The sequence below is a fragment of the Ursus arctos genome, unplaced genomic scaffold (genome assembly GCF_023065955.2).
Source record: "Ursus arctos isolate Adak ecotype North America unplaced genomic scaffold, UrsArc2.0 scaffold_37, whole genome shotgun sequence".
In the NCBI taxonomy this organism is placed as follows: domain Eukaryota; kingdom Metazoa; phylum Chordata; class Mammalia; order Carnivora; family Ursidae; genus Ursus; species Ursus arctos.
In genome coordinates this window covers 25,162,557-25,187,455 of record NW_026623053.1, presented here as the reverse complement: position 1 = coordinate 25,187,455, position 24,899 = coordinate 25,162,557, and the positions used below count along the sequence as shown (strand labels likewise).

The 24,899-nt window shown below is 36.8% G+C and overlaps 1 protein-coding gene and 1 long non-coding RNA gene across 2 annotated transcripts in view; one reads left to right on the top strand and one right to left on the bottom strand.

The window, feature by feature from the left end:
* LOC130542546 (uncharacterized) overlaps window positions 1-24,899 on the bottom strand; it is a 327,904-nt gene that overhangs the window by 65,078 nt on the left and 237,927 nt on the right. The gene's annotated exons all lie outside the window — the stretch shown is intronic.
* Window positions 6,817-7,468, top strand: RPL10L (ribosomal protein L10 like). The gene has a single exon (XM_026513527.4). It carries the CDS (start codon window positions 6,824-6,826, stop codon window positions 7,466-7,468), a length of 645 nt encoding a protein of 214 aa, XP_026369312.3. The 5' UTR covers window positions 6,817-6,823.

Genomic DNA, 24,899 nt, shown 5'->3' with positions numbered 1-24,899 from the left:
ATAATAGTAGTTCATGAATATATGAATAGAATAATAAAATAGATAACCAAGAAGTAAATCTATCTGTCCATATATGGATCTATAACTTAGCGTATGATAAAATGTATTTTGCCATTATTAAAATAATATGAAGTACATTTATTCTTCCAGAAAATGTTCAAAAGTAATATAAATATCAGAACATAAAAATGGTACATATAAGATCATTTTAAGAAAACATGCCAAATCTTTAATAGTCTATGTCTCTCTATTTTTGTCATGCATGTATGCTAATTCTTCCATAAATATGTAGTATATTTTTAAGCAGAAAAAAAAAATGACTTTTTGAGACAATCTTTAGTTCTTGTTGTTAGCCTTTTATATTTCAACTCTACTAGGCACTATAAACTAGATTTCCATTCTCCTTTACGTTGCAGTGACCCCACCACTTGCAAATGGTTTATTTGGTCTGTGGAGATGAAGGACAGAAATCACGGAGAGTTTGAGACAATCTCGAAGTTAGAAGGCACAGTCCCCAAGATTTTCCTCATTTCTGACATCGACTCTAAGTTTGGGGGGGATTCCTCAAACCAACTTCAGTTTGATAATTCACTGTGAGGACAATTATGCTCATGGTTATGGTTTACTACTGGGAAGGAAGACAGATTAAAATAAGCTGAGGAAAGAAGTACAATGGGTAGAGTCTGGGAGAATTACCAGACCATGGAGCTTCCTTAGCCTTTCCCTACTGGGTTAGGATACATTACTCTCCTAGCATTAATTTGTGACAACAGGCATAGAAACCAACCAGGAGAACTTGCCCAAGCCCCAGTGTTCAGAGTTTTTATTAAGAATCCATTATATAGTCATGATTGACTGTGCACATGATAAATGAAAGTCTCCAGGTCAGCTAATACCACTGACCGAAAGACCTATTTCACATTGTTGGTCTTTCTGGCATTGTCAGCCCTCAAATCACATTGTTAGACTATATAGTATGACCAAATTCCCGAGGCAAAGAGAAAACCCAAGAAATTATTTCCCGGAAGCTTTGGGCAAGGCCAAATTCTTTACACAGGGACTAAGCTGATCAATAATGTAGCGATTTACCATGTATCCCAAATAGTATGGCATTTTATTTCTGATCTAGTCCTCAGTATTTGCTGCTGTAGAGGAAGACCAAAATGCAAATGGATTAAAACGTTTGACAGATGAGACAGAGCTTTTAAAAAAGCCTTCCAAAGTCACTGCTTTGTCAATTGGAATACTCATTTCATAATTAAAAAACTCTTACATCTAATTCCTAAGGTTGACTGTTCACTTTCATTAAGAAAAAAATCTGTTCAGTGCATAAAGAGATTGTCCATTAAACATACAAGATTCATTTAACCTAAAATTCAATTGGGTGTTTTGGTATAAATGATTAAGTAATATCAACATTTAACTAAATATTTGCTCATGCATGTCTGCAAACCTAGTAAACCACACAAACTTCATATTACTGGCAAACAACTAGGGCAGCAGGGGAAAAAATAACATTGGTCCCAAAATTATGCCTTTTAAATAAATGGACAGGTACTTAAATCTAAAGCATAGGAAGCCCATGCACTCAATATGTGGGAAGACAAGCCTCACACATACCACCCCAGCCCAAGATCAGAATTTTCAGATTGGACGAAGTCCTTTTAAGAGAGAAGGGCTTTTAAAGACATGCAGATTCTTCGTATTGAGTCATCTTTAGTATAGCATTATTACTATTATGCTTTATTATAGCCTCTTCATTATTTTTTTGCATCTTCATTGTTTTTATTATAAATTAGATCTTTGTTATAGCATTAAATATTTATTTAAAAACTACACATCAGTTGCTTACTATATAAAACTGATTAATGTAGCTTATAAATTTTGCATAAGTATGAAACCTAAACAAGTAAACAAGTAAAAATTTACCAACTAAAATCAATCAAATTCTAATGCCCATATGTGTTACTTCTCCCTGATTTCATCCTCACCTATTTTTTCCAATTTTCTGGAACAATATTTAAAAAATCAGTCATTTGGGGGAACTCATGCTGTAAAGCATGAAGATAAGTGTACATGCTCAGCTCCTTTACCCTCCCCCCAAAAAAACAGATTCTCCAAAAGAGAAAAATCAAAATGAAATATCAGCCAAAAAAGAAAATGCATTAGACACTTGGGACTAAACATTTAAAATCATCTGACTGTACTTCTACTCAGAAAACGCGCATTTGGCAAATAGATGAAGGGACCATTGTGAAACAGGTGCATGAGGGACAGGCAGCATGACCACCCGTTAGCCATGACAATAGACACAATCAGCTGACTTTGAAGAAAAGCCAGCCATGACTATGACTCTTACATTCACTACACAACTCTAGGAAAATATCAAGTTGCTCATTTAGGCTATCAAACATTTTGAGATTATAGTTCCCAGTGTGAAGTTACTAAGAAACAGATGAAAATGACTGTTCATCATCAGTGAAAACTTCACACTTCATTGAGAGCCCAAGCGGGAACATGATCTCTTAATCACAATGTACCGTCAAACACCAAGTGATGAGACACTACATAATGACTCAGTGATCAACAATGCCGACGGTTCCAGCAGCAGGAGAGGACATCCAGGGTGCATGTCAGTATTAGCATATTAGTATTAGTATATTAGACATTCCAACGCATAATCTTCTTTGAGAACAAAGTCCAGGTTTAGCTCTTTGTGAAATGGTTGTATTATGATATTAAGGAAGGAAAGAAATTGCTGCATTGAACTGATACATAGGATTATTTTTTCCAATCTTTGCATGATGGCAGAAGTAATTTGACTATCTAGTGTTAATGCCAAGTACACAGAGTCTGCCTTGACGCATACCTAATCAACAAGTACAGGTGTATATTGTTTTATTGTGCCTCATTGTGTTGTGCTTCACGGATACTACATTTTTTAGGTATTAGAGGTTTGTGGCACCCCTGTGTTGAGCAAGTTTACTGGTGCCATTTTTTCCAATAGCATTGCTCACTTTGTGTCTCTGTGTCACATTTTGGTAATTCCTATGATATTGAAAACTTTTTCATTATTATTATATTTCTTATTGCTATCTGTGATCAGTGATTATGATAGACCAAAAGCTCAGATGAGGGTTAGCATTTTCTAGCAATATTATTAAATTAAGGTGTGTACTTTTTTAGACATAATGCCATTACACACTTAATAATGTAGTATACACATAGTACACTATGGTATAGTATAGTGTAAACATAACTTTTATATGTACTAGGAAGCCAAAAAATTAATTTGACTCACTTTATTACAATATTCACCTTATGGCAGTGGTCTGGAACTGATCTCCCAATATCTCTGAGGTATGCCTGTACAGAATATTGCAGACCTCTTACACTGGAGTTGTAGAATAGGAAAAAGAAACCATGGAGGAAAGAATTCTTCACAAAGCTGAATCATCAAGTCTAAACATGTTTACTTGCCTCCTTTCTAAGGATTCCTAGAAAATGATCTCTCCGACCCATCCCCAGATTTATTTTTCCAGATTTTGCATTATTTATTAGCTTTAGCCAAGTTTGTCATCTCCTTTTTTCCTGGGTATGCACAGCTAAATGGTGGCATGCTGGAGCCAGCTAATACTGGCTGACAAAAGCTGACCACATGCATCTGTTCCCATTTTCATCTTCATTGATATGACATTGGTAACTGAAATTGATGATGAAGCATTTACACCACAGAGGTCAGTAAACACTGGAAGTTATGGCTTTCCTCTCCCTCCCCCCGCTCCCCAACGAGCAGGTTGTTAAACACTTACCAACACACCACTGCACCTCAGTAGTGTGTATTCATTCAAACATTTATCTTTCTTGGTCACACAATTTGCCAAAAACAGGTGACAAAACAGTGAGCCATATAGACATGGTCCTTGTTTTCATAACTCTTAACAGTCATGTAATTGCCATGCTCCTTTCTTGTCTTATTCCTTACCCTCACCTACATAGGTCCTACTCATTCTTTAAGCCGTCTCTATTTTATGTGACACCAGTGTCTCCCTTTGCTCAATTTTTATTGCACTTACCAAAGTAATAAATTTAGCAAATAAGAAAAATCTGATTTTCCATGTATCATCTTCTTGACTGTATTTCAGGCTACTTCAAAGCAGACAAGTTTTATACTTTTTTGCAAGGTTTGCTTAGCATGATGCATATTGTGGGTGTCAGGAGCCGAAAGATATGGGACACTCAAATTATTGGAACTGATGGAGAGTAATGCTTTTAACATTTAAATAGAATAGTGTGGCTCATGCATTTTCTACAGGGTCCCCTCTAATACTAAGGAAAGGAGTATAAATGGAGAATCCCAGTCTGGTGCTCACCTTCTCTTCCTGCCCTCTGACTTTGTCTTGCACCTGTGAGGGGCCCCATGCATAAATGTGATAGGGTAACCAACCTTTCCATTTTGCCTGGACCTAGGGGGTTTTGGAGGATACAGGACTTCAAAGCTAAAATCCGTACAATTTCAACAAGACATGATTGGTCACCTTTTGGATTAAGGAAAATGGATTATGCGAATAGGCCCTGATAACACAACACCTGTTGGTCAGAGAATTCTAGGGGTTTGAAAACCCAAAGCATGACCTAGACAAGTGTCAGTGAATGAGATGGCACATGAACTCTGTTTAGCTATATTCCTTTTACCTCACAGACTCCTTTCCCCCAGGATGATGACAGATTCTAGGCATGCAGTGGTAGAAACAGATGCAAACATGTTTATAAAGTTAAAGATACTAAAAGCATGTTCACCCCATCCTCATCTTTCTTCAGGCTTGCAAAGCCTTTCTTCCTGACCTCTCTATATCCATTCTTTGCCTCCTCCAGTCTACTGACCATATTATATACAACAACAATAATATTGACCATATTATATACAATAAAAGTGATAAAAAAGATTAAAAAAAGATTTTAAAAAGTGATAAAAAAAGATTGAGAAGAGTGATATTAACCATATTATATACAAAAAGAGTGATAAAACCTGTGTAAAACTCTCCAATGGTCTTAAACAAAAGAGCAGAATCCCTAATTTGGTAAAATGGGCCCTGCATGACACACAAGCCCCCCCACACACACACACACTATACTCACATAATGCCATTAACCCCCTCACTTATAGTCATACTGGCCTTACTTTAGTTCCTTAAATGGTTCAGGTTCTTGCCTGCTTCAGGGCCTTTGCATAGTCAAGCTCCACGTGCCATAGTCATTATATGAAATCTCTTTCCTGATAAAGTTGTCCCTGTCCGTTCCTCAGGCTAGCTCAGGGCTTCATCCCAGGCTCTCAGGGCTCACTCTGCTTTTCCCTTTTGGCACATTTTGTACTTAGTAATATGATGATATATTATTTGAGGAGCATTCAAATCCTTTCCTACACTTGTAAGCTCAGTGAGAGCAATACGACTTTCCTTGTTGATTTCTCTCCATATTCAGGCTTACGCAGTAAATAATACCTATTTGAGGAAAATGGGAATGTAGAAATAAAGGAAGAAAGGAGACAAAAGTAAGCTTTAAGTTCTCTAAATTGGGAGTTTTAATACTTCTATCCTGATGTGGCTATTTTGTAAACTCCACTCACTTTAAGAACAGGAGTTATTTTGTCACAACTTACTTGTTTCTCTTTTTATTTTACTTTTTTAAGTAGGTTCCATGCTGGGTGTGGAGCCCAGCATGGGGCTTGAACTCACAACCCTGAGATCAAGATCTGAGCTAAAATCAAGAACCAGATGCTTAACCTGGCTGAGCCACCCAGGCACCCCTCTTTGTGTCCCTTTTAACGAGAAAGCATGAGTGGAGTATATTCAAATTGGAAGGACTTTGTTCCACGATGTCATGGATTTGTGAAATAGCACTAAGGAATCAAAACAAAACTACAAAAATTCAAGTAGGGTTTATAGACTATTCACAAATTCTCTTTCTTGCTTTCATTTTCCTCCTTCCCACATTCTGATCCCAATCATAATACTTTTATAAAATCTCATATCAGAAGGAAAAAAAGAATTAAACTCATTCTCAGGTGTAAAAGATTAATAAAGCATAAATAGTTACTCTTCTATAGTTTCTAGCAGCTGTTACACTTGAAAATGCAAATAGCCTTAAGTTGAAAAATTCAGTTGGTATTTCAATTTTGTGGATGCTGTTTTGGTAAGATCATTCCATATGGCCCAATAAAACTGCCAAAGTTTCATGTTTCTAAAGCAAGTATCAAGCAATAAGTACAATAGATATGTTTCCACTCTCATCTCTTTTCGAACCTTATGCCAAGAAACTACTTTATCTAGAGAAGGAAACCACATACTCTTGGAGAAATAGAAATTGATCTATAAATGCTGGTGGGAAATAAGAGTTCCGGAAAATTGATTATTTACACAAACTAGACACAAACTATATTGCATAGCTGGAGACACCTTCCTTATTTAAACTCTACCGAAAATATGTCTTTTGTACTTAAGCCAAAGCCGAGGGCAAAAGACCTGTGCCCAAGAGGGACAGCAGGAAGAAAAGTGTTTCTCCGGTTATTGCGGCAAAGCCCAATTCGTTACCCGGCAACCCACAGGAAAATATTCCTAGCCACTGCCTGCTCTGCGCATGTGCCAAGTTGCACCCAGAGAGGCATAGAGTGTCGGGGATGTCCTGAAAGAGCGTCTTCATGTCGTCATCGGGACTCTATGGTTCCCACACAGGAAGATGGGCAATGTGTATAAGGCGCCTGCGCAGGCGTGGGAGAGCACGCCTCTTTCTCCTCGACCCCCGGTTCCTGGTTCCTGGTGTTGCTATGGGCCGCAGACCAGCTCGCTGTTACCGGTATTGTAAGAACAAGCCGTATCCAAAGTCTCGTTTTTGCCGAGGTGTCCCTGATGCCAAGATCCGCATCTTTGACCTGGGTCGGAAGAAGGCAAAAGTGGATGAGTTCCCACTCTGTGGCCACATGGTGTCTGATGAATATGAGCAGCTCTCCTCTGAAGCCCTGGAGGCCGCTCGAATCTGTGCCAACAAATACATGGTGAAAAGCTGTGGCAAGGATGGCTTTCACATTCGAGTGCGGCTGCATCCCTTCCATGTCATCCGCATCAACAAGATGCTGTCCTGTGCTGGGGCTGACAGGCTCCAGACGGGTATGCGAGGTGCCTTTGGAAAGCCCCAGGGCACAGTGGCCAGAGTCCACATTGGCCAAGTCATCGTGTCCATCCGCACCAAGCTTCAGAATAAGGAGCATGTGATTGAAGCCTTACGCAGGGCCAAGTTCAAGTTCCCCGGGCGCCAGAAGATCCATATCTCCAAGAAGTGGGGCTTTACGAAGTTTAACGCTAATGAATTTGAAGACGAAGTGGCCAAGAAGCGCCTCATCCCTGACGGCTGTGGAGTCAAATACGTTCCCAGTCGCGGCCCTCTGGACAAGTGGCGAGCTCTGCACTCCTGAGGTCTTTGACGGCATTGACTCTTTTGACCGTGCTGGTCTGACATGCTCACCAATAAATTTGATTTACTGACAAAAACTAAGTATTTTTGTTAATATTTTGAGCCTTTTTTAAAATGTTTGGAATGTTTTAAAATATAGAGTACTAGAGAAATAGTTTTTATATTAAAGCAGAATTTTAATGGCAAATGATACTTTCCCTCGAGTGCGAATGAAACACTCCGTATGTGACTTATAGAGAAAGTTATTGCAGTTCTAATCCAAACACTTTTAACTTGGGACAGTAGGAAAATATGTCAAAAGTTTTGTTTGTAGTGAAGTCATAAATTATATAGCTATTCTTACCTTGAATAAAAAAAGCTAGAAAAAAATCCAAGATTTGTAGAGAAAAAAATCATTGTTTATGGAAAATAAACAATAGGGATAAAAATAAATAGGCATTAGTGATATCTCAGCTACAATCCCTGAAACTAAAAAGATCCATTCTTAAACTTGCCGCTTATGTTTTCCTTAAAAATTTCTGCACATTGATCTTAGAATTTTGTATCACCTCCAATTATCAGCTTTTGGACAGTTGGTTATGACTGCAAAAGGTTTCCTCAGGCAAGCCTTACCTTATCTCACACTCAGGAGACAACAGTCCAATCTTTTCTTTATCACAGAAAGGTCACAGGTTGACAACAGAGTTCACATTGCTTGTATCTGAGTCCCAGTAGAACCAACAGAAAAGAGAAAATGACACCAAATCAACTATCTATACTCTAAAAGGACCCTGGAGAGTGTTTACAATCTGTTGGTGCCTGTCCTACATTAGAGTTACACTGATCATACAGGTGTTTTTGTTTGTCTCACTTTGTTTTGGAAACTACATAAGCTAAAATATCTGGGTGTGTATTACATTTTAAAATTCTGGTTGTTTAAATTATTTAGTCTTCCGAATCTCAGTCTTGCCAACAGTGCCCTCACTTCTTTAAAACTAGTCATTTTCAGGTCAACATATTGAATGAAAGCAACAAAAGGAGTACTAAACAATATAGAAACATACGTTTATTAAATTATTTCCATTTACTTAAAAAAAAAATTCTCTTGCCAATCCTAAAACTTTTCATCTGACAATATTTTTTTTTTCAGGCTCCTACTGTAAGAGATGTTTTATTTGTATATTTTCAAGCAAGGTTGCTGTATTTAGCTATAATGTTTTTCATTTTATATATAAAGGAGAAAAATAAATACTAAATAATACAAATATATAGAAAGGGTTCTTCTGCCTAAGAAGCACTTTCCTTGATGTGTTTTGTTCGATGTTTTAAAATTCCTGAAGTTTTCCAGGAAATTAAGTTCCGTGCAATTCATAAATGAGGGTAGACATGAGCCAGATCTTCTGACTCCTCTCCAGTCTTGTTTACTTTGCCACATTGTCTTTCAAAAACAAAACTCGAGCTCAAATGAAAATGCGAAACACAACACAACAGAACAAACCAGTTCCTCAGTTACTGTGTTAATATAATGCAGTTTTGAAAATATTTTCTACCTTCATTATCCACCCTTCTCTTTGATCTCAAACTTCTCAAACATCTTGACCTTCACACTTGGAAAACTATACTCACTCACTAAATACAGGGAGGCAGCCAAGGATAAGCCCATGAATGTCCTTGTCTAGTAGAGACTGGTAACTGTGATTGTTTATACATATAGATATGTCGATGAAAAGAAAATGAAAGATTCAAAATTATTACATTAAAAACTGGTAGGTGTCATTAAGGTTTATTTGATTTTTTCTAGTTTTCTATTATAAGCTATTATATAAATTTCATTTCCTTTAATGCTGATAGAAGGACATTTTCACTTTTTTTTAAACAAAAATCCTATTATATTCTCTAAGCCATGATTTTTGTTTTTTCAGCATTTTTCTGTTTTCTGGTCATTTTAGTTATTAACAAATTGCTAAGAAGACAGTTGAGCTGAAGGATAATTTGACTATATTTTTTTGCAGAATTTGTCATTATTTCAAGATTTCTATTCAAAATGGAAAATTTAATTTGGGAACATATTATGTATTCATATATTCATGCACCACTGCAATGAAACAGAACTATCTGCTTAAAAAAAAAAAATACAAGAATGGTTAACGGTACTTGTAAAGTCAAGTAAATATTGCCCTATAAAACTCTTTGATTTGGTTGATGGAGTCTCCAGGTTTTATGGAAAATACTGACTGAATCAGAAGATGATGAAAACTTCAATTGGACCATGCATCAATTTAGTTTTGAAAAGCACATTCCCCACAAAAGATCATTATATAATCCACCATTTCTCCCCCCATTCAAAATATGCAATTATACTAAGCATATTTAGCCTGAAGTCCTTAATTTTTATAAAAATATGCACTAGCTCTGTCATGAATTGACTGTCACTAACATTGGCAGGCATTTTATTTCCACTTCAGCAGCTTGGTACCGTCTACCTCAACAAATTCAAGTAGGGCTTTCTGATTCTTAGAGTATCACCACGGACCTAAGGATTAAGCTGGGAGATCATTTAGCCTCAGTCATCTCCTGTCTTTATATTGATGACATCGGTTTGGGCTTTTTCTTAGAGTAGTGACTTCAGTGTTTTCATAAAAATTCCTACCTTTCTGTAAAGTAGGTAATGAAGAAAATAATAAGTAAAGTCAAAGTGAATTAAATTACACCATCAATAATAATTCAAAGTGAAGTCATTGCCATGCTTAACAGTGGATAATAAGAGAAATTCTGGCATCAGGATGACGAGATATGAATCTTAGTTTCTCCACATACTTGAGCAAATTACTTAGTATCACCATTCCTTAGTTTTCTTAACTGTAAAATGAGGTTAAGACACTATAGCTAGGTGTGCCCTGATGGAGAAGTCTGTCCCACGGCAAAAACATTAGGTGATTAGGGAATGGAGTAACTACTACAGACAGCCAGGATCTCATTAAGTGTGGCACATTCATTACAATAAATGAACATTTGGTGCTTGGAAGAATGAGTTCTGCAAAGTATCCAAATAATGGCAGGGAGTAGCCTAGGTTTTGGGGAGATGAGAGTCCTCTGCTTTCAGATTAATGAAGCAGGGCTCTTGTTTTTCTTGTTTGTGTTATTAAATAAGACTTATTAACTTGTCACCTACATAATACTGTGTGTTTGACTAAATAAAGGTAAAATCTCAGATTAAAAAAAAAGACACTATAGATTATAAATTTGTTTTTTAGGACTAAATGAGAAAACGAATAGGATTGTGCCTTGCACATATTAAGTATGCAAAATTAATGTTAATTTATGTTAATATCCGTGTTAAACACTACTCCATTTGCTCCTGCTTCACTGCTTCTCAGCTTGTGATTTTTGCTGCTTGTAGTGTTACTATTTTTTCATAATTTAGAACTGTAATATTCTGCTTTGCAACCATTATTCCCTCCAGTTGTCTAATCTGAGTTCTGTGTTTAATTGGATTCAATATTCTGATTTGAGTTTTTGTTATTTTTTATCTTTAGTTTTGTAATTTCCACTTTCATTTTATTCTAGTTGGTCATCTGTTCTTGGAGCTCCTTTTGAAAAATGTTAACTGTGCTCTACCCATTATCCTTTACATATTACTCACAGAGAATTGCTTTATTTTCTTTTCCTTCACAGATTGGATTTTTTTTATCTACCTTGCCTTTTTCATTCAATATTTATTTCTTTTCTTTCTTCTTCTCCTTTTTCTCATTTTTTTCAAAAGAAAGATTATATGGCTATCGTGCCATTCTTTTCATAATGTTGATGTGTTATAACAGACTGTTCTACCAGACCTTCTATTTAATCTGAAAGACTGTAGGTAACTTTCTCTAGTCACGCTTTCACAAAGCTTTTGTGATTTTTTGTTCATTTAGTCCTCTTTCTGGGTGCTGTATTTTGAGGGCCAGATTTTGCTACCACCTCTTCTGTTTCAGAATGAAAAGCTAGGGAAAGGAGGGAACTTGAAGGGTTAATTTTAGCCTTTGATGGATGCTGGATTCTGACTCAACTTCTGAGACCCCATTAATTATCCTGCACCCAGGCTCATTCCTCAAGATCAGGTGAGCCGCCCACCCTTCCAGCTGCGGTGTATTTCTTATCCTTGCTCCTGCTGCTGCTCAGTGCACAACACTGGAAAATGGGGAGCCCAAGTGTGGGTGTCTTTGGTGTTGGTGGGGTTCCACCTGTCAATGATTTTCATACGATTTTCACACAATTTGTAATAGTTACACAAGGGAAACGTATACTTGGTACATTTCTTTCCACAACAGTTCATTAGTGAGACATTTTTAAATCTCATGGTTCTTTAGGAATGTTTCTAGGAGTTTGGAGAGTTTTGAAGAGGTGCATTTCATAAATGGTCGTTAAATAATCCATTATTTCTCCCCATCCCTCAAAATACAGAATTATACCAAAACTATTTAGCCAGATATCTTTAATTAAAAAAAGAACACAGTTCTGGGCTATTGCATGAGAATACATCTTTGTTTTATGTTCTTTTTTCTCCTAAATTTATTATATGCATATGACATGACTTTTTCCTTGGTGCCTTTTGGCTGTATTTCTTTTACTATATTTTTCATTTCATTAGGTGTTGGCAAGGAGATTCTTTGATCCTGTTTTACTTCAGTTTATTCACCCAGAGGTCTTCTTTTTTTGTTTTTTAAGATTTTATTTATTTATTTGACAGAGAGAAAGGCAGCGAGAGAGGGAACACAAGCAGGGGGAGAGGGAGAGTGGGAGAAGGAGAAGCAGGCTTCCCTCTGAGCAGGGAGCCCGATGCGGACATGATCCCAGAATGCTGGGATCACAACCTGAGCCAAAGGCAGACACTTAACGACTGAGCCATCCAGGTGCCCCAGCCCAGAAGTCTTCTTAATGTTATAGTAAGGATTATGTGTTTCTGAAACTTTAAGTTTAAAACAATTCATGTAAAAAATATGCTTCCACATGTTTGTAACAATTTCTAGTTATCTTTTCTTGGTGTGGATCTCTAATAATTATAGCTAAAATTACTATGACTATCAAAATGAAGAGTCTTTAATATAAATTCTAGAAACACCGATTTTGTGTTTGTGTCCATACAGAATCTTAATAATTTTTATTATCTTATAAATAATTAACCAATTAATTCTTCATATTATGTAAGTTAAATAGGCTTCTAAGAGTAATTGATCAAAAGATATTTTTGTGCTCCAAATATTTAAAAAATAGGACCATGTTTATAGTGGAAACTATCATATTTTGAGAATTATACCATGAAACCCTTCAAGGGTCCTATTCACAAAACTCTCTGTTGTCCCAAGTTGACTGGTTACTGATAAAAAGAAATATAAGAAGTTGTGAAGGGGCATGGCACCTTTTGGGAAATGTACGGTTCTTAAAGGAGCAACTATTCATTCTCCTCTCTGGGTGGGTAGAGGGGGACAGGGGACAGTACATTGATTTGTTAGGAAATGGTGATTTTCTTTTGCCTAAATCTTATGAGTCACTGAACAACAACCACAAGATGATGCTGGTAGCGGGGACAGGAAGGAGAAGGCAGAACTGAGATAAAGAGTGTCAGGGGTCAGCCCTCATCCCCAGTCTCTGGCATAGCAAAGATATGACTTAAATTTCCCTTGGTGGGGAGCCATTCTAGTGCTTTAAGTTTAAGCAACATTGACGAGTCTATGCCCCCTTCCCTAACAGCATTCCCTATTTGGAAGGAGCCGTAGCAGCAAGAAGCTGTCTGGAGGAACTTCTCCAGGAAAGAAAGAGCCATGCCTTAGCCAGATTTCTTTCAAGGGGACTGAATAGGGAGAGGAAATTTGGTACCCTCTAAAAAACTTAAAAAAGACCCCATGAGAGTCAGCATTTGGACACCAGATACATGGAGAACCAGGAGGCAGTCAGCACTATAAAGAGAACCAGCAACAGCTGAAAGGGAACCTGTTTTCTGTGACTCAGAGTCATTTAACATAGAGAATATTGTCTATGCTCACATTCTGTTTTTAATAGTATATATCAAGGGATAAGGGAGGAAAAGAGAGGAATAAAAGCAGATGATTTCGTCTCCCTGCTCTAAGAAGCGGAAGCTACTATTCTAGGCTACATTGAAGGAACGGACAGGAGGTCTGAATAGGACAGGTGACAATTTTAATAATTAAAAGTGAGAAGTTATGGGGCGCCTGGGTGGCACAGCGGTTAAGCGTCTGCCTTCAGCTCAGGGCGTGATCCCGGCGTTACGGGATCGAGCCCCACATCAGGCTCTTCCGCTATGAGCCTGCTTCCTTCTCTCCCACTCCCCCTGCTTGTGCTCCCTCTCTCGCTGGCTGTCTCTATCTCTGTCGAATAAATAAATAAAATCTTAAAAAAAAAAAGTGAGAAGTTATGGATGAGGCTTATATATCGCTAAGGAAACATGCTATTAAAAAAAGTAACAGGGCCTCAATGGAGCACAGGTGGTAGCTTTCCTTGGAAAATAAAAATTTCATATTCACTTCAATGTGTCTCCTGTCAAACCAGTTATATAACCATTTTATGAAAAAATTCCACAAACCATTCTAGTAAATGCCTGAATTACCGAAACTTTGAACGCACAGAAATTTCACCAAAGTAAAACCCCATTCAACATAAAGAAACTTCTATTCCACTTCCAAAAAGCTTCTTTACCACTTAACTGCGGTCCCTCTACTTTTCTCCCCATACGAGCACCTTAAATATAAGCATAATTTAAATTCCCATCACTGAAACTCATGTTCATGTGGCTCTAGTCAAATTTTACATATATATGTAAAGATATCTATCTATATCTATCTATCTATCTATCTATCTATCTATCTATCTATCTATCTATCTATCTCCAGTTGGTAGGGGTTTGATTTATACATACAATGGACTGCTTCAATTTATACCAATATTCTATGATTGCATGCTGGTGTTTGAGACAAAACTGGATTGTTGACAAAAATGCAATTTTCACACGTTCTTCAAGATATTATAAAATAATTGAAATATATCAAAATATAACAATCTATAAAGTCCAAACCTACTTTATCTAAAAGCAAAGTTGAGATTTTGGAAATTTGATTCATAACTAGAGCTAAAAACAAAAATATATGGCAAATACCACCAGTACTTATTTGCTGAATTAGTGAATTTGAGGTCTGTAGACACTCCAACTTCAGAAAATCATTTGAAATTACACAATAAATTCGAAGAGGCTTTTGCCCTAAGACACAGTAATACCACTGGGTATCTATGCTAGAAAACTCTGATTATATGGAACAAGAGACATATGCAAGAGCCCTTATGTCATTGTTCATAATAAAAAAGAAGAAGAAAAACCAAAACTAATTTCCATAAAGAGGACAATGATTATATCTATTGGGGTATATTTATAATGGGTGACACCATAAAGAATGAAAATAAATAACCTACAGGTACAGACAACAACACAGATAAGTCTCAGAAATAAAATACTGAGGGAAAAAAGAAAGTAAGACTTCTGTTAGTCCATAAAGAGTATCTGTTAAATGCACAGGCAATATCATCTTTACACATTGAGAAATTAGAGGCAATTCCTTTAAATTCAGGATTAATGTAAGAATATTGTTTACTCCTACTATTTCCACTAGCCTTTATTTTTGTGCTTTAGCGTTCCCTTAGAAAACTAGATTTATCACATATTTCTTGTATACACACAATATTTCCTCCCGTTTTATTTGTTTTGAGCTTTTATAACAGGCATTACACTGTTCAGAGTCTTTTTGAGATCTTTTAGAGTTCTTTTGGCAAAAGTTAGTTTTTTAAATTTGTTTTCTTCTTTTTTCTTTCAAATCTGGAAGTTGAATATATTGAATGTCTTTGTGTATCTGATGACATTAAGTTTTTCTATAGTAATATCTAAATGATATGTATTACAGAGGGCCTGGGTGGCTCAGTTGGTTAAGTATCTGCCTATGGCTCAGGTCAAAATTCCAGGGTTCTGGGATCGAGTCTTGCATTGGGCGGCTCCCTGCTCAGCAGGAAGTTTGCTTCTCTCTCTCCCTTTGCCCCTCCCCCCTGCTTGTGCGTGTGCATTCTCTTACAAAAAAAAAAAATGAATGATATGTATTATACTATTTTTTTTTGTCATGATAAGCCATCCTTGCACTCCTGGAATAAATCTAATTTCGTTGTGTAATTTTGTTATACTCTGTTGAAATGTTTGTTATTTTACTATTATTATCATATTGGTTTCAGGGATAGCCTTGTCTCATATATAGGGATAATATGTATTCTCTCTTTTCTATTTTAGAAGAGACTTATAATACTGAAATCATTTTCCTGGAAGGTTTATTAGAACTCCTTTCTAACCATTTGAGCCTGATGGTTTTTGTTTTTTGTGTATTGGGAGAAGATTTTAACTATTGATTTCATTTATTTAGTGATTATGGAAATATACTGACTTCTTATATATTTTTACTTTTATTTTTATTTTTAACCATTTGGCTACTCTTCAGAGAACTGAAAATACCAAGGAGCAACATCACATGGGTAACAGAGGCACCAACTCTCTTGTCACAATAGAGCAAAGTAATGCAGTATCAGGCAGGAAAGAATGCAGAAACAAACGATCAGAAGGGAAAAATAGCTAAGAAAATACAAGGAGAAAATTTTCTATTTACAATAACCAATAACCAATAACCAAAGGAAAGACCTGCTCCAATAAAAATACTCATATAAAAATCCCAAATAAGACCTCACCATTAAGTCAGGTTTCAGAGCATGGAATCGTAACACAGGTGGGACTGGACCTCACCACAGTCTGCCCAGCTGATCCTGGGCCACGCTCACTGACTTTAGAATGGGAAATGTTCTCATCATCCTGGAGCAAAGATGCAATCCAGGGCCTGCTGATTGGCTGCTACAACATATGGATGCCACAAATCCACCATGAAAACCACTCATGGGCCATCCTCTACTGCATCTTCATGGACTGCAGTGTGCCAGAAAGAATCATCAAAGGGGAGGTGGCATCCTTCTGCCCAACATTGGGGCTCTCTTCCCACCACCAGCTTACAGACACTTGGGAGTTTTCAGGCCTAAATGGGCATCAGATACAGATGTCACTGGGTCCCTTGTCTTCTGTTATCACAGTCCCGGGGCTGTGTCTATCTATATCATTTTAAAACTTCCTCTTTGTTATATAATCCTGGTTGCTGTGACCTCTTTTTTCTATATCTGTGATTGTAGAGATTCTGCCCTTTTGTCAAATCTGGAAAATTCTCATCTATTATTTCTGTAGATAGTGTTGTTCTAATTTCACTATTCTCTTTTTCTGGAGCTCAGATTGAATATATGTTAGATCTCACTGTATCCCCCATGTCTCTTAACCTTTCTTTCATGTTTCCATATCTGTTTCTTTGCATGGCATTTGAATAATTTCTGCATATCTGTTTTCCTGTTCATTACTATTTCTTTAGCTGACTTCGGTTTGTTGTTTAACCCACCCATGGAGATTTTAATTTCTGCAACTGCATTTTTTATTTTCAGAAGCTATATCTGGTTTCTTCTTAAAAGAGCTGCTTTTCTCATTGCTCTCTCTCTTTTTTTTTTTTTTTTTTATTTTTGAGAGAGAGAGAGAGAGAGAGGGGCAAGGGAGGGGCGGAGGGAGAGAGAGAATCCCAAACAGGCTCCATGCCAAGTGCAGAGCCCGATGTGGGGCTCGATCCCCCGATCCTGAAATCATGACCTGAGTTGAAACCAGGAGTTGGATGCTTAACCGACTGAGCCACCCAGGTACACTTCATTGCTCTTTTTATTTCATATTTATTTCATATTTCCTATTTTTATATATTATTACTTTATTTTTTATAATTAATAATTTCACAGAATCTGAGATCATGGGCGGATCTAAATTTATTATTTGTGGTTTTGCTTTCATTCATATTTCAAAGTGGCTTGTTCTCTTTTCCTTTTCCTTTTTTCTTTTAACACTTCTTTTTATTGTTGGATTATATTTTGCTTGAATGATTCTGTGGCATACCAAAGCATATTTGGGGCATTTTTTTTCTACCACAGAGGATTTAGATTGGGTTTTGCCTGTTCCTTGAGATGCCACTATCCTGGGAGCAATTCTCTCGTCATGAGGGACCAAGAACATGGAGTTCTCAGGCTAAACTTTTTGTGTTTGCTGAGCGTTGGGTTCTGTAAGGATTATATATTGTCATGTGTTTCTGGAAAATACACTCCCGTTGCATGTGCTAACCATTCACAGTTCTCTGCTCCGATTTCAACTTGCTGTGGTCTGTTTGCTTCTGTTTTTGATCCTTGGAGATTTCTTTATTTTCTAAAACTTAGGAATGTAATTAAAGGTAAGAATATAGGCAGAATCTAGTTATATTCTAGTGGAAGGGTCACTTAAAGGACATAGTTATCCTTAGTTAAGTGGAAGTCTTGTGATATTTTTTGATCTGGTCTATGTGCCTTGAACAATACCATGGTAACTTTACCCTCTAATCATATTAATATATACAGGCTTCGTAAGTATTATAGTCTTTCTAATCGCATTGCCTACTTCCAAAATTTATATCTAAAATACTGTGTGCAACATTATGGCTTTTTACTGCTTTATTTCACATAAGCTGAAAATGTTTCCCAGAATTCCCTCCTTCATAGGGTGCTTGATCAGAAGGGAAATTTGCATGGGATTTGAACGGCAGAAGTGAAGCAACAACAATTATAATCACAAAGTTGGTGCAGAGCTTCAGGCATCACTGCAGTTCACTAATGTTGGCATTGATCTGCTGACTCACTTCATTGAAAGATGGCAGCAACCTAACATCAGTTCCTCCAGCTTCTGCTAGATCTTGCTTTTTACTTTCTCTGACACCCAGACCGGGCATGTGTACAGCTGTGCTGAAGAGCACAGGCTTCTGTTCAGTCACATTGTTAGTGTCTGATGCACTGGCAGACCTGGATTCCAGATTGTCCTTGTAGGATTCAGTTTGTCCTCGTGACTTCTTTTGTCCTGTGGGACCAAGTATGTCCATACTTCTCTTTTGCTTCCAGGTTGTCCAGTATGTTGGCGTATACTTTTTCATAACAGTCTCTTACAATCCTTTATATTTCTGTGGTGTTGGTTGTAACCTCTCCTCTTTCATTTCTGATTTTATTGATTTAGTCCTCTCTCTTTTTTCTTGAAGAATCTGGCTAAAGTTTTACCAGTTTTGTTTATTTTTTGAAGAACCATCTCTTGGTTTCACTGAACTTTGTTATGGTGTTAGTCTCTATTTCATTGAATTCCAATCCAATATTTATTGTTTCCTTCCTTCTACTAACTATCCATACTTCTCTTCACTTTGCGTTTTGATTTTTTCTCCCAACTGCCTGACTTTCTGGCTCGTCGTGACTTCAGGCCCACCACAAGGAGAGAGACAACAGCGTTCAGTAAATTTCTTCATTGTCCCTGGTTGGTTTGCTGAGTTTTATCTGATCACCCACTGCCTCATTCAGAAATATTTTCCCAGCCATTCCTATTATTCTGTGAAGTCTAATTCCTATAATACATTTCTTATTCTATATTACTCTTAGTGCTTCTGCTTCTCTGAGCAAACTCTAGCTAATACAGAAATGATCATTAAAATCAGGAAAATATTGAAAATTAGTTTGGTGTAGTTGCTGAAAAAAGGAAACACTTTGGAATATATACTTTTGTTTGGATCCTGGTTCTGCCCTCTACTTTCCCTTCCACCTTGAGCAATTTATTAAAACTTTTGAAGGCTTAGTGGCCTAAACTTCAAAACAATCCCAACTGTAAAATGGTATTATGACAGTTATGAGCACATGCACTTAGCACAGTTTCTGGGACATAGTACACTCTGAATGAATGCTACTTATTATTATCATCATTTATTATTAATTTATTAGAACTTGAAAGGAGTTCACTGTATTACTAGCTATGTTCATTAATGACTTTTGCAATGAAGTGAAATCTAAATTGTACCTAGATTTAATTGCAGAATCTCAAAATTTCTTGATGTCACCTTTAAAATTCATGTTTAAAATATACCTTGTACCTATGTTTTCTATCTAAGCCCAACAATGATGAAGTGCTTGAATCCAACTGTGAAAATGCTTAATAGCCATCATACTCCGTTTTCTCTGGTAGGTTTTATCTGATTGTCTACTGAAGACACAAATAATTTCTGTGAAATAACTATTGCAACTTATGCCATCTGGCCATATTTTAATTCTTTACTACCTGTTAATATATTGTTTAAAACATTTAGATACAATTTTAATTATATACGTGATTATTTGTATGTATTAGAAAATGAATATTAAAAATTAATTATTTTATAGCAGTATAAAAGATAACAAAATAATTTACTATTTCGAACTTGCAAGTTATAGCAGCATATTGGTATATATTATTTTAGATTTAATGAACCATGAAAAGTTATGATTAAGTTAGAGAAAGCATTTTTATTCATGATCATGTATTTTAAGAGGTATATTAAAATGTAAGAATGGATTGTATAAATTAAAGCCACAGAAAAACAGAGTTCATTCATAAGATCATAAAAAGTGCTAGCTTAGGCACTGTCTTTCATTTTGGACTCAACCCCATCAATGCAACTAACACAAAAAATTACAGTAAGTCTTCATGCTAGATTCTTATTTGTAAACGTCTTCTCCCTCTCTTTCTGTGCATACACACACACACACACACACACACACACACACACACTTGAAATTGTCAGCAAGTCAACAGTTTTGCAAATTTAGTAGTTTCATATTCCAACCAATCTAATCATATGCCAATCAACTAAAAGAGTTAGAAAAAAAGAATCACTTCTCCTGGAACAAAACCTTTTACATATGAACCACTTGTCTAAAAATTTGTAATATTTGACAAATTAAGCATTATGTTTTGAATTTTGAGAACAAGAATTACTACACAGCTAAAATGTTATCATATCATAAGAAGGCATTAGAATCTATTTATAGACCTGGTTAGACTTACTCCTAACTGATTACAATAATGCCCTTGAGGAGTCTTATAACAAAATGCAGTCTGAATAATATAATGAGGCTCATTTTTACCAACCAAAAACTAATGCATGTTAAAACTTCATGCAAATATGAAGTAGATATGTGGAAGGTAAATTGTATTCTGTCTTAAGAAGGATGTGCTACTGGATCAAATATGTTCAATTCATTAGGTAAACCTGCATATTTTGAATACCTGTGGTGGGATGTGGCAGACTGAGACAGAATGAAATCTGGAAATAGAATCACAGGAAAAGAATTCCGATTCCATCTGAAAAGTAGAACACTATAGAGAATATGGAGACGAGCAATACCTGGGAAGCAGGCATTATAACTGACACAATTTTAAGAAAGCTCCAAGCATCCTTATAGGCTGGTGGAGAGAGGCAATGGAAATTTCAAGACCAGTGAGATATAGTAATCTCAGTGTAAGAAACATCTAGCACCAGACATTAGGGCACAAGTCCTGAGAATTGGAGTTAACCACACGATTTCAACTCCTGAAAGTATTATCGAGACTAAGAAGACACCCTCAGGTCTAGAAAAAAGATAATAGACCGGTTATCAATATAGAGATTGATCAACTTATCAGAAATGGTATAAATGATGAAAATGGGGTTGATGATCATGGAATTTATTCCTTTTCTTAAACTTAGATAAATAGAGGTCCTTGCCCTAATTCATGTGCTTTAGGGGATACCATATTTTGCACTGACTTCCCAGTTTACAAATGTAAGACTATCTTTAGAGAAAATATCTTGGGATAGAATTGTAGGAAATCGAATTCTGGGGAAGATGGCAGAGTGGGAGGATCCTAAGCTCACCTTTTCCCACTGATACACCTAGATAACACCCACATCAGTGCAAATAACCCAGAAAATGACCCAAAGACTAGCAGAACAGACTCTCCACAGCTAAATGTAGAGGAGTCTGCACTGAAAATGGTAGAAAGGGCAGAGATGCAGGTAGGAGACAAACTGACCCACGGGACTGTCTGTGGGAGGGAAAGACATTGCAGGCATGGAGAAGGGAGAGGAACAGACCCCACACCAGGCACCCCAGGCATGGGAGCCTGCACTGGGGAGATGAATCCCCATAATATTTGCCTTTGAAAACCAGAGGGGCTTAACTGCTTAGTTCTTACAGTCAGCAGGGCTTAATACCTGGAACTTTAAAAATCAGCAGGCTCAGCTCTGGGAGAACCAGAGGGCAATGGGAAATGGATTCTTTGTCCTTATGAGATAGCTTTGCTGAGATACAGCATAAAAGCAGCAGTTCCAAAAATGCCTGGGATATTAGGGAGGGAGGTGTGTTTATTAATCTAAGAACCAGTGCTGGAGGGTCAGGGATCTTTAGCAGACTTCTCTAAGAACAAAAGAGCTGGCAAGCACCATTTTCCTCCCCCACCTACCTTCCTGTCCCCCTACCCCCCACCAAACTAGATACAGGGACACATGCGAGAACCAGTACAAATACTCCCTTCCTAGCTTGCTAACAACACACCCGGTACCTGCGGTCTTCTGCTGATATGCCCCCCCCCCCCAACATGCCTTCAGCAGGAGTCCTTCCAAAGTGGTGTCACAGTGTGGCAGTTTGCATGCAGCCTTGACAGGCCCAGAACAATTCCAAAGTGACTCTTGCCCTGGAGAGGGGAAGATAACCACACATACCAATTTGACTGTGGCTCCAACATTGGGCTGGGGGCAGACAATTGGTCATCAGACGTCATCTACCAATGAAAACTTTTTAGGAAACAACGAAAGGACAGCACATTCAGTTCCACGTGACCAAAGCCCTGTCAAATGCCTAGTTTGACCGAACTCAAGCCTAAGGAGGCCCAATTTGGCTCATTAACAACACAACGACCAAACCCTGCCCACAAGAGGTAAAGAGAACCATTGCAGATAGATGAACTAAAGGCAAATGCAGCTCAGCCATACTAGTAGGGCACATGCAACACACATGAGAGATACCCTGAAGCTCCAGATCTTTGAAAAGATCAAGAAAATTGATAAACCTTTAGCCAGACTCATCAAGAGAGAGAAAGAGAAAGAGAGAGAGAGAGAGAGAACTCAAAATCAGAAATGAAACAGGAGAAATAACAACTGGCATCACAGAAATTCAAAGGATTATAAGAAAATATTATGAAAAATTGCATGCCAACACATTGGACAATTTAGAAGAAATGAATAAATTCTTAGAAACATAATTTCCAAAAACTGAATCAAGAAGAAATAGAAAACTTGAGCAGACTAATTACCAGTAATGAAATTGAATCATTAATAAGAAACAAAAACAAAAACCTCTCAATGAACAAAAGTCCAGGACCAGATGATTTCACAGGTAAATTCTAACCAACATTGTAAAGAAGAGTTAATACCTATTCCTGAACTATTCCAAAAAATAGAAGAGGAAGAAAAGCTTCCAAATTCATTCTAGGAGGCCAGCATTACTCTAATACCAAAACCAGAGAAAGACACTACAAAAAGCACTATAGTCCAAAACCTCTGATGAAACTAGTTGCAAAAATTCTCAACAAAATATTAGCAAACCAAATCCAACAATACACGTAAAAAAAATGACTTACCACGATCAAATGGGATTTATTCCTAGGATGCAAGGGTGGTTCCATATTCACAAATCAATCAACGTGATATAGCACATCAACAAGAGAAAGGGTAAAGAACATATCATCATTTCAATAGATGCAGAAATAGCATTTGGCAAGGTACAACATCCATTCATGATTAAAAACCCTCAAAGAGATGTTTAGAGTGAACTTACTTCAACATAATAAAGGCCATATATGAAAACCCGTAGTGAACATCATCCTCAATGGAGAAAAACTGAAAGCTTTTCCCCTAAGGTCAAGAACAAGACAAGGATGTCTACTTTCACCACTTTTATTCAACATAGCCCTGGAAGTACTAGCCACATCAATCAGATAAGAAAAAGAAATAAAAGGCATCCAAATTAGTAAGGAAGAAATAAAACTTGCACTATTTGCAGATGAAATGACACTATATATAGAAAACCCTAGAGACTCCATCAAAAAACTACTAGAACTCATAAATGAATTCAGTAGTCACAGGATATAAAATCAATATACAGAAATCTGTTGCATTGCTATACAGTAATAATGAAGTAGGAGAAAGAGAAATTAAGAAAACAGTCACATTTACAATTTCACAAAAAATAATAAAATACCTAGAAATAAACTTAACCAAGGAGGTGAAAGACCTGTACTCTGAAAACTGTAAAACATTAATGAAAGAAATTGAAGATGACACAAACAAATGGAAAGATATTCCATGCTCATGGAGTGGAAGAACAAATATTTTTAAAATGTCCATATGACCCAAAGCAATCTACAGATTTAATGCAATCCCTATCAAAACAATAGCATTTTTCATAGATGTAGAACAAATAATCTAAAAATTTGTATGGAACCACAAAAGACCCCAAATAGCCAAAGCAATCTTGAAAAAGAATAAAACTTCAGCTCTCAGAGTCCCAGATCTCAAAATAGACTACAAAGCTGTAGTAATCAAAACAGTATGGTATTGGCAAAAAAAATAGACACATAGATCAATGGTATAGAACAGAGAGCCCAGAAATGAACCCACGATTATATGGGCAATTAATCTCTGACAAAGCGGGAAAGAACATCCAGTGGGAAAAAGACAGTCTCTTTGACAAATGGTGTTCTAACAACTGGACAACTACATGCAAAAGAATGAAACTGGACTGTTTTCCTCCACTATATAAAAAAATAAACAAAATATATTTAAGACCTGAATGTGAGACCTGAAGCCATAAAAATCCTAGAAGAGAGCACAGGCAGTAATTTCTCTGACACTGGCCGTAGCACCATTTTCCTAGAAATGTCTCCTAAGGCAAGGGAAACAAGAGCAAACATAAACTGTTCAGATTACATCAAAATAAAAAGCTTCTGCATGACAAAGGAAACAAGCAATAAAACTAAAAGACAACTACTGAATGGGAGAAGATATTTGCAAATGACATATTCAATAAAGAGGTAGTATCTAAAATATATAAATAACTCATGCAGCTCAACACCAAAAAAACAAATAATCCATTAAAATTGGCCAGAAGACATGAACAGACATTTCTCCAAGAAGACATAGATGGCCAACAGACACATGAAAAGGTGTTCACAATCACTCATCGTCAGGAAAATGCAGATCAAAACCACAATGAGATGTCACCTCACATCTATCACAATGGCTAAAACAAAAAATACAAGAAACAACAAGTGTTGGTAAAGATGTGGAAAAAAAGGAAACCCTCGTGCACTATTGGTGGTGGGGGGGAAATTGTTGCAGCCACTGTGGAAAACAGCATTGAGTTTCCTCAAAAAAATTAAACACAGA

Coding starts and splice junctions, on each gene's coding strand:
- RPL10L (XM_026513527.4), top strand. CDS start 6,824: ATGGGCCGCAGACCAGCTCGCTGTTACCGGTATTGTAAGAACAAGCCG.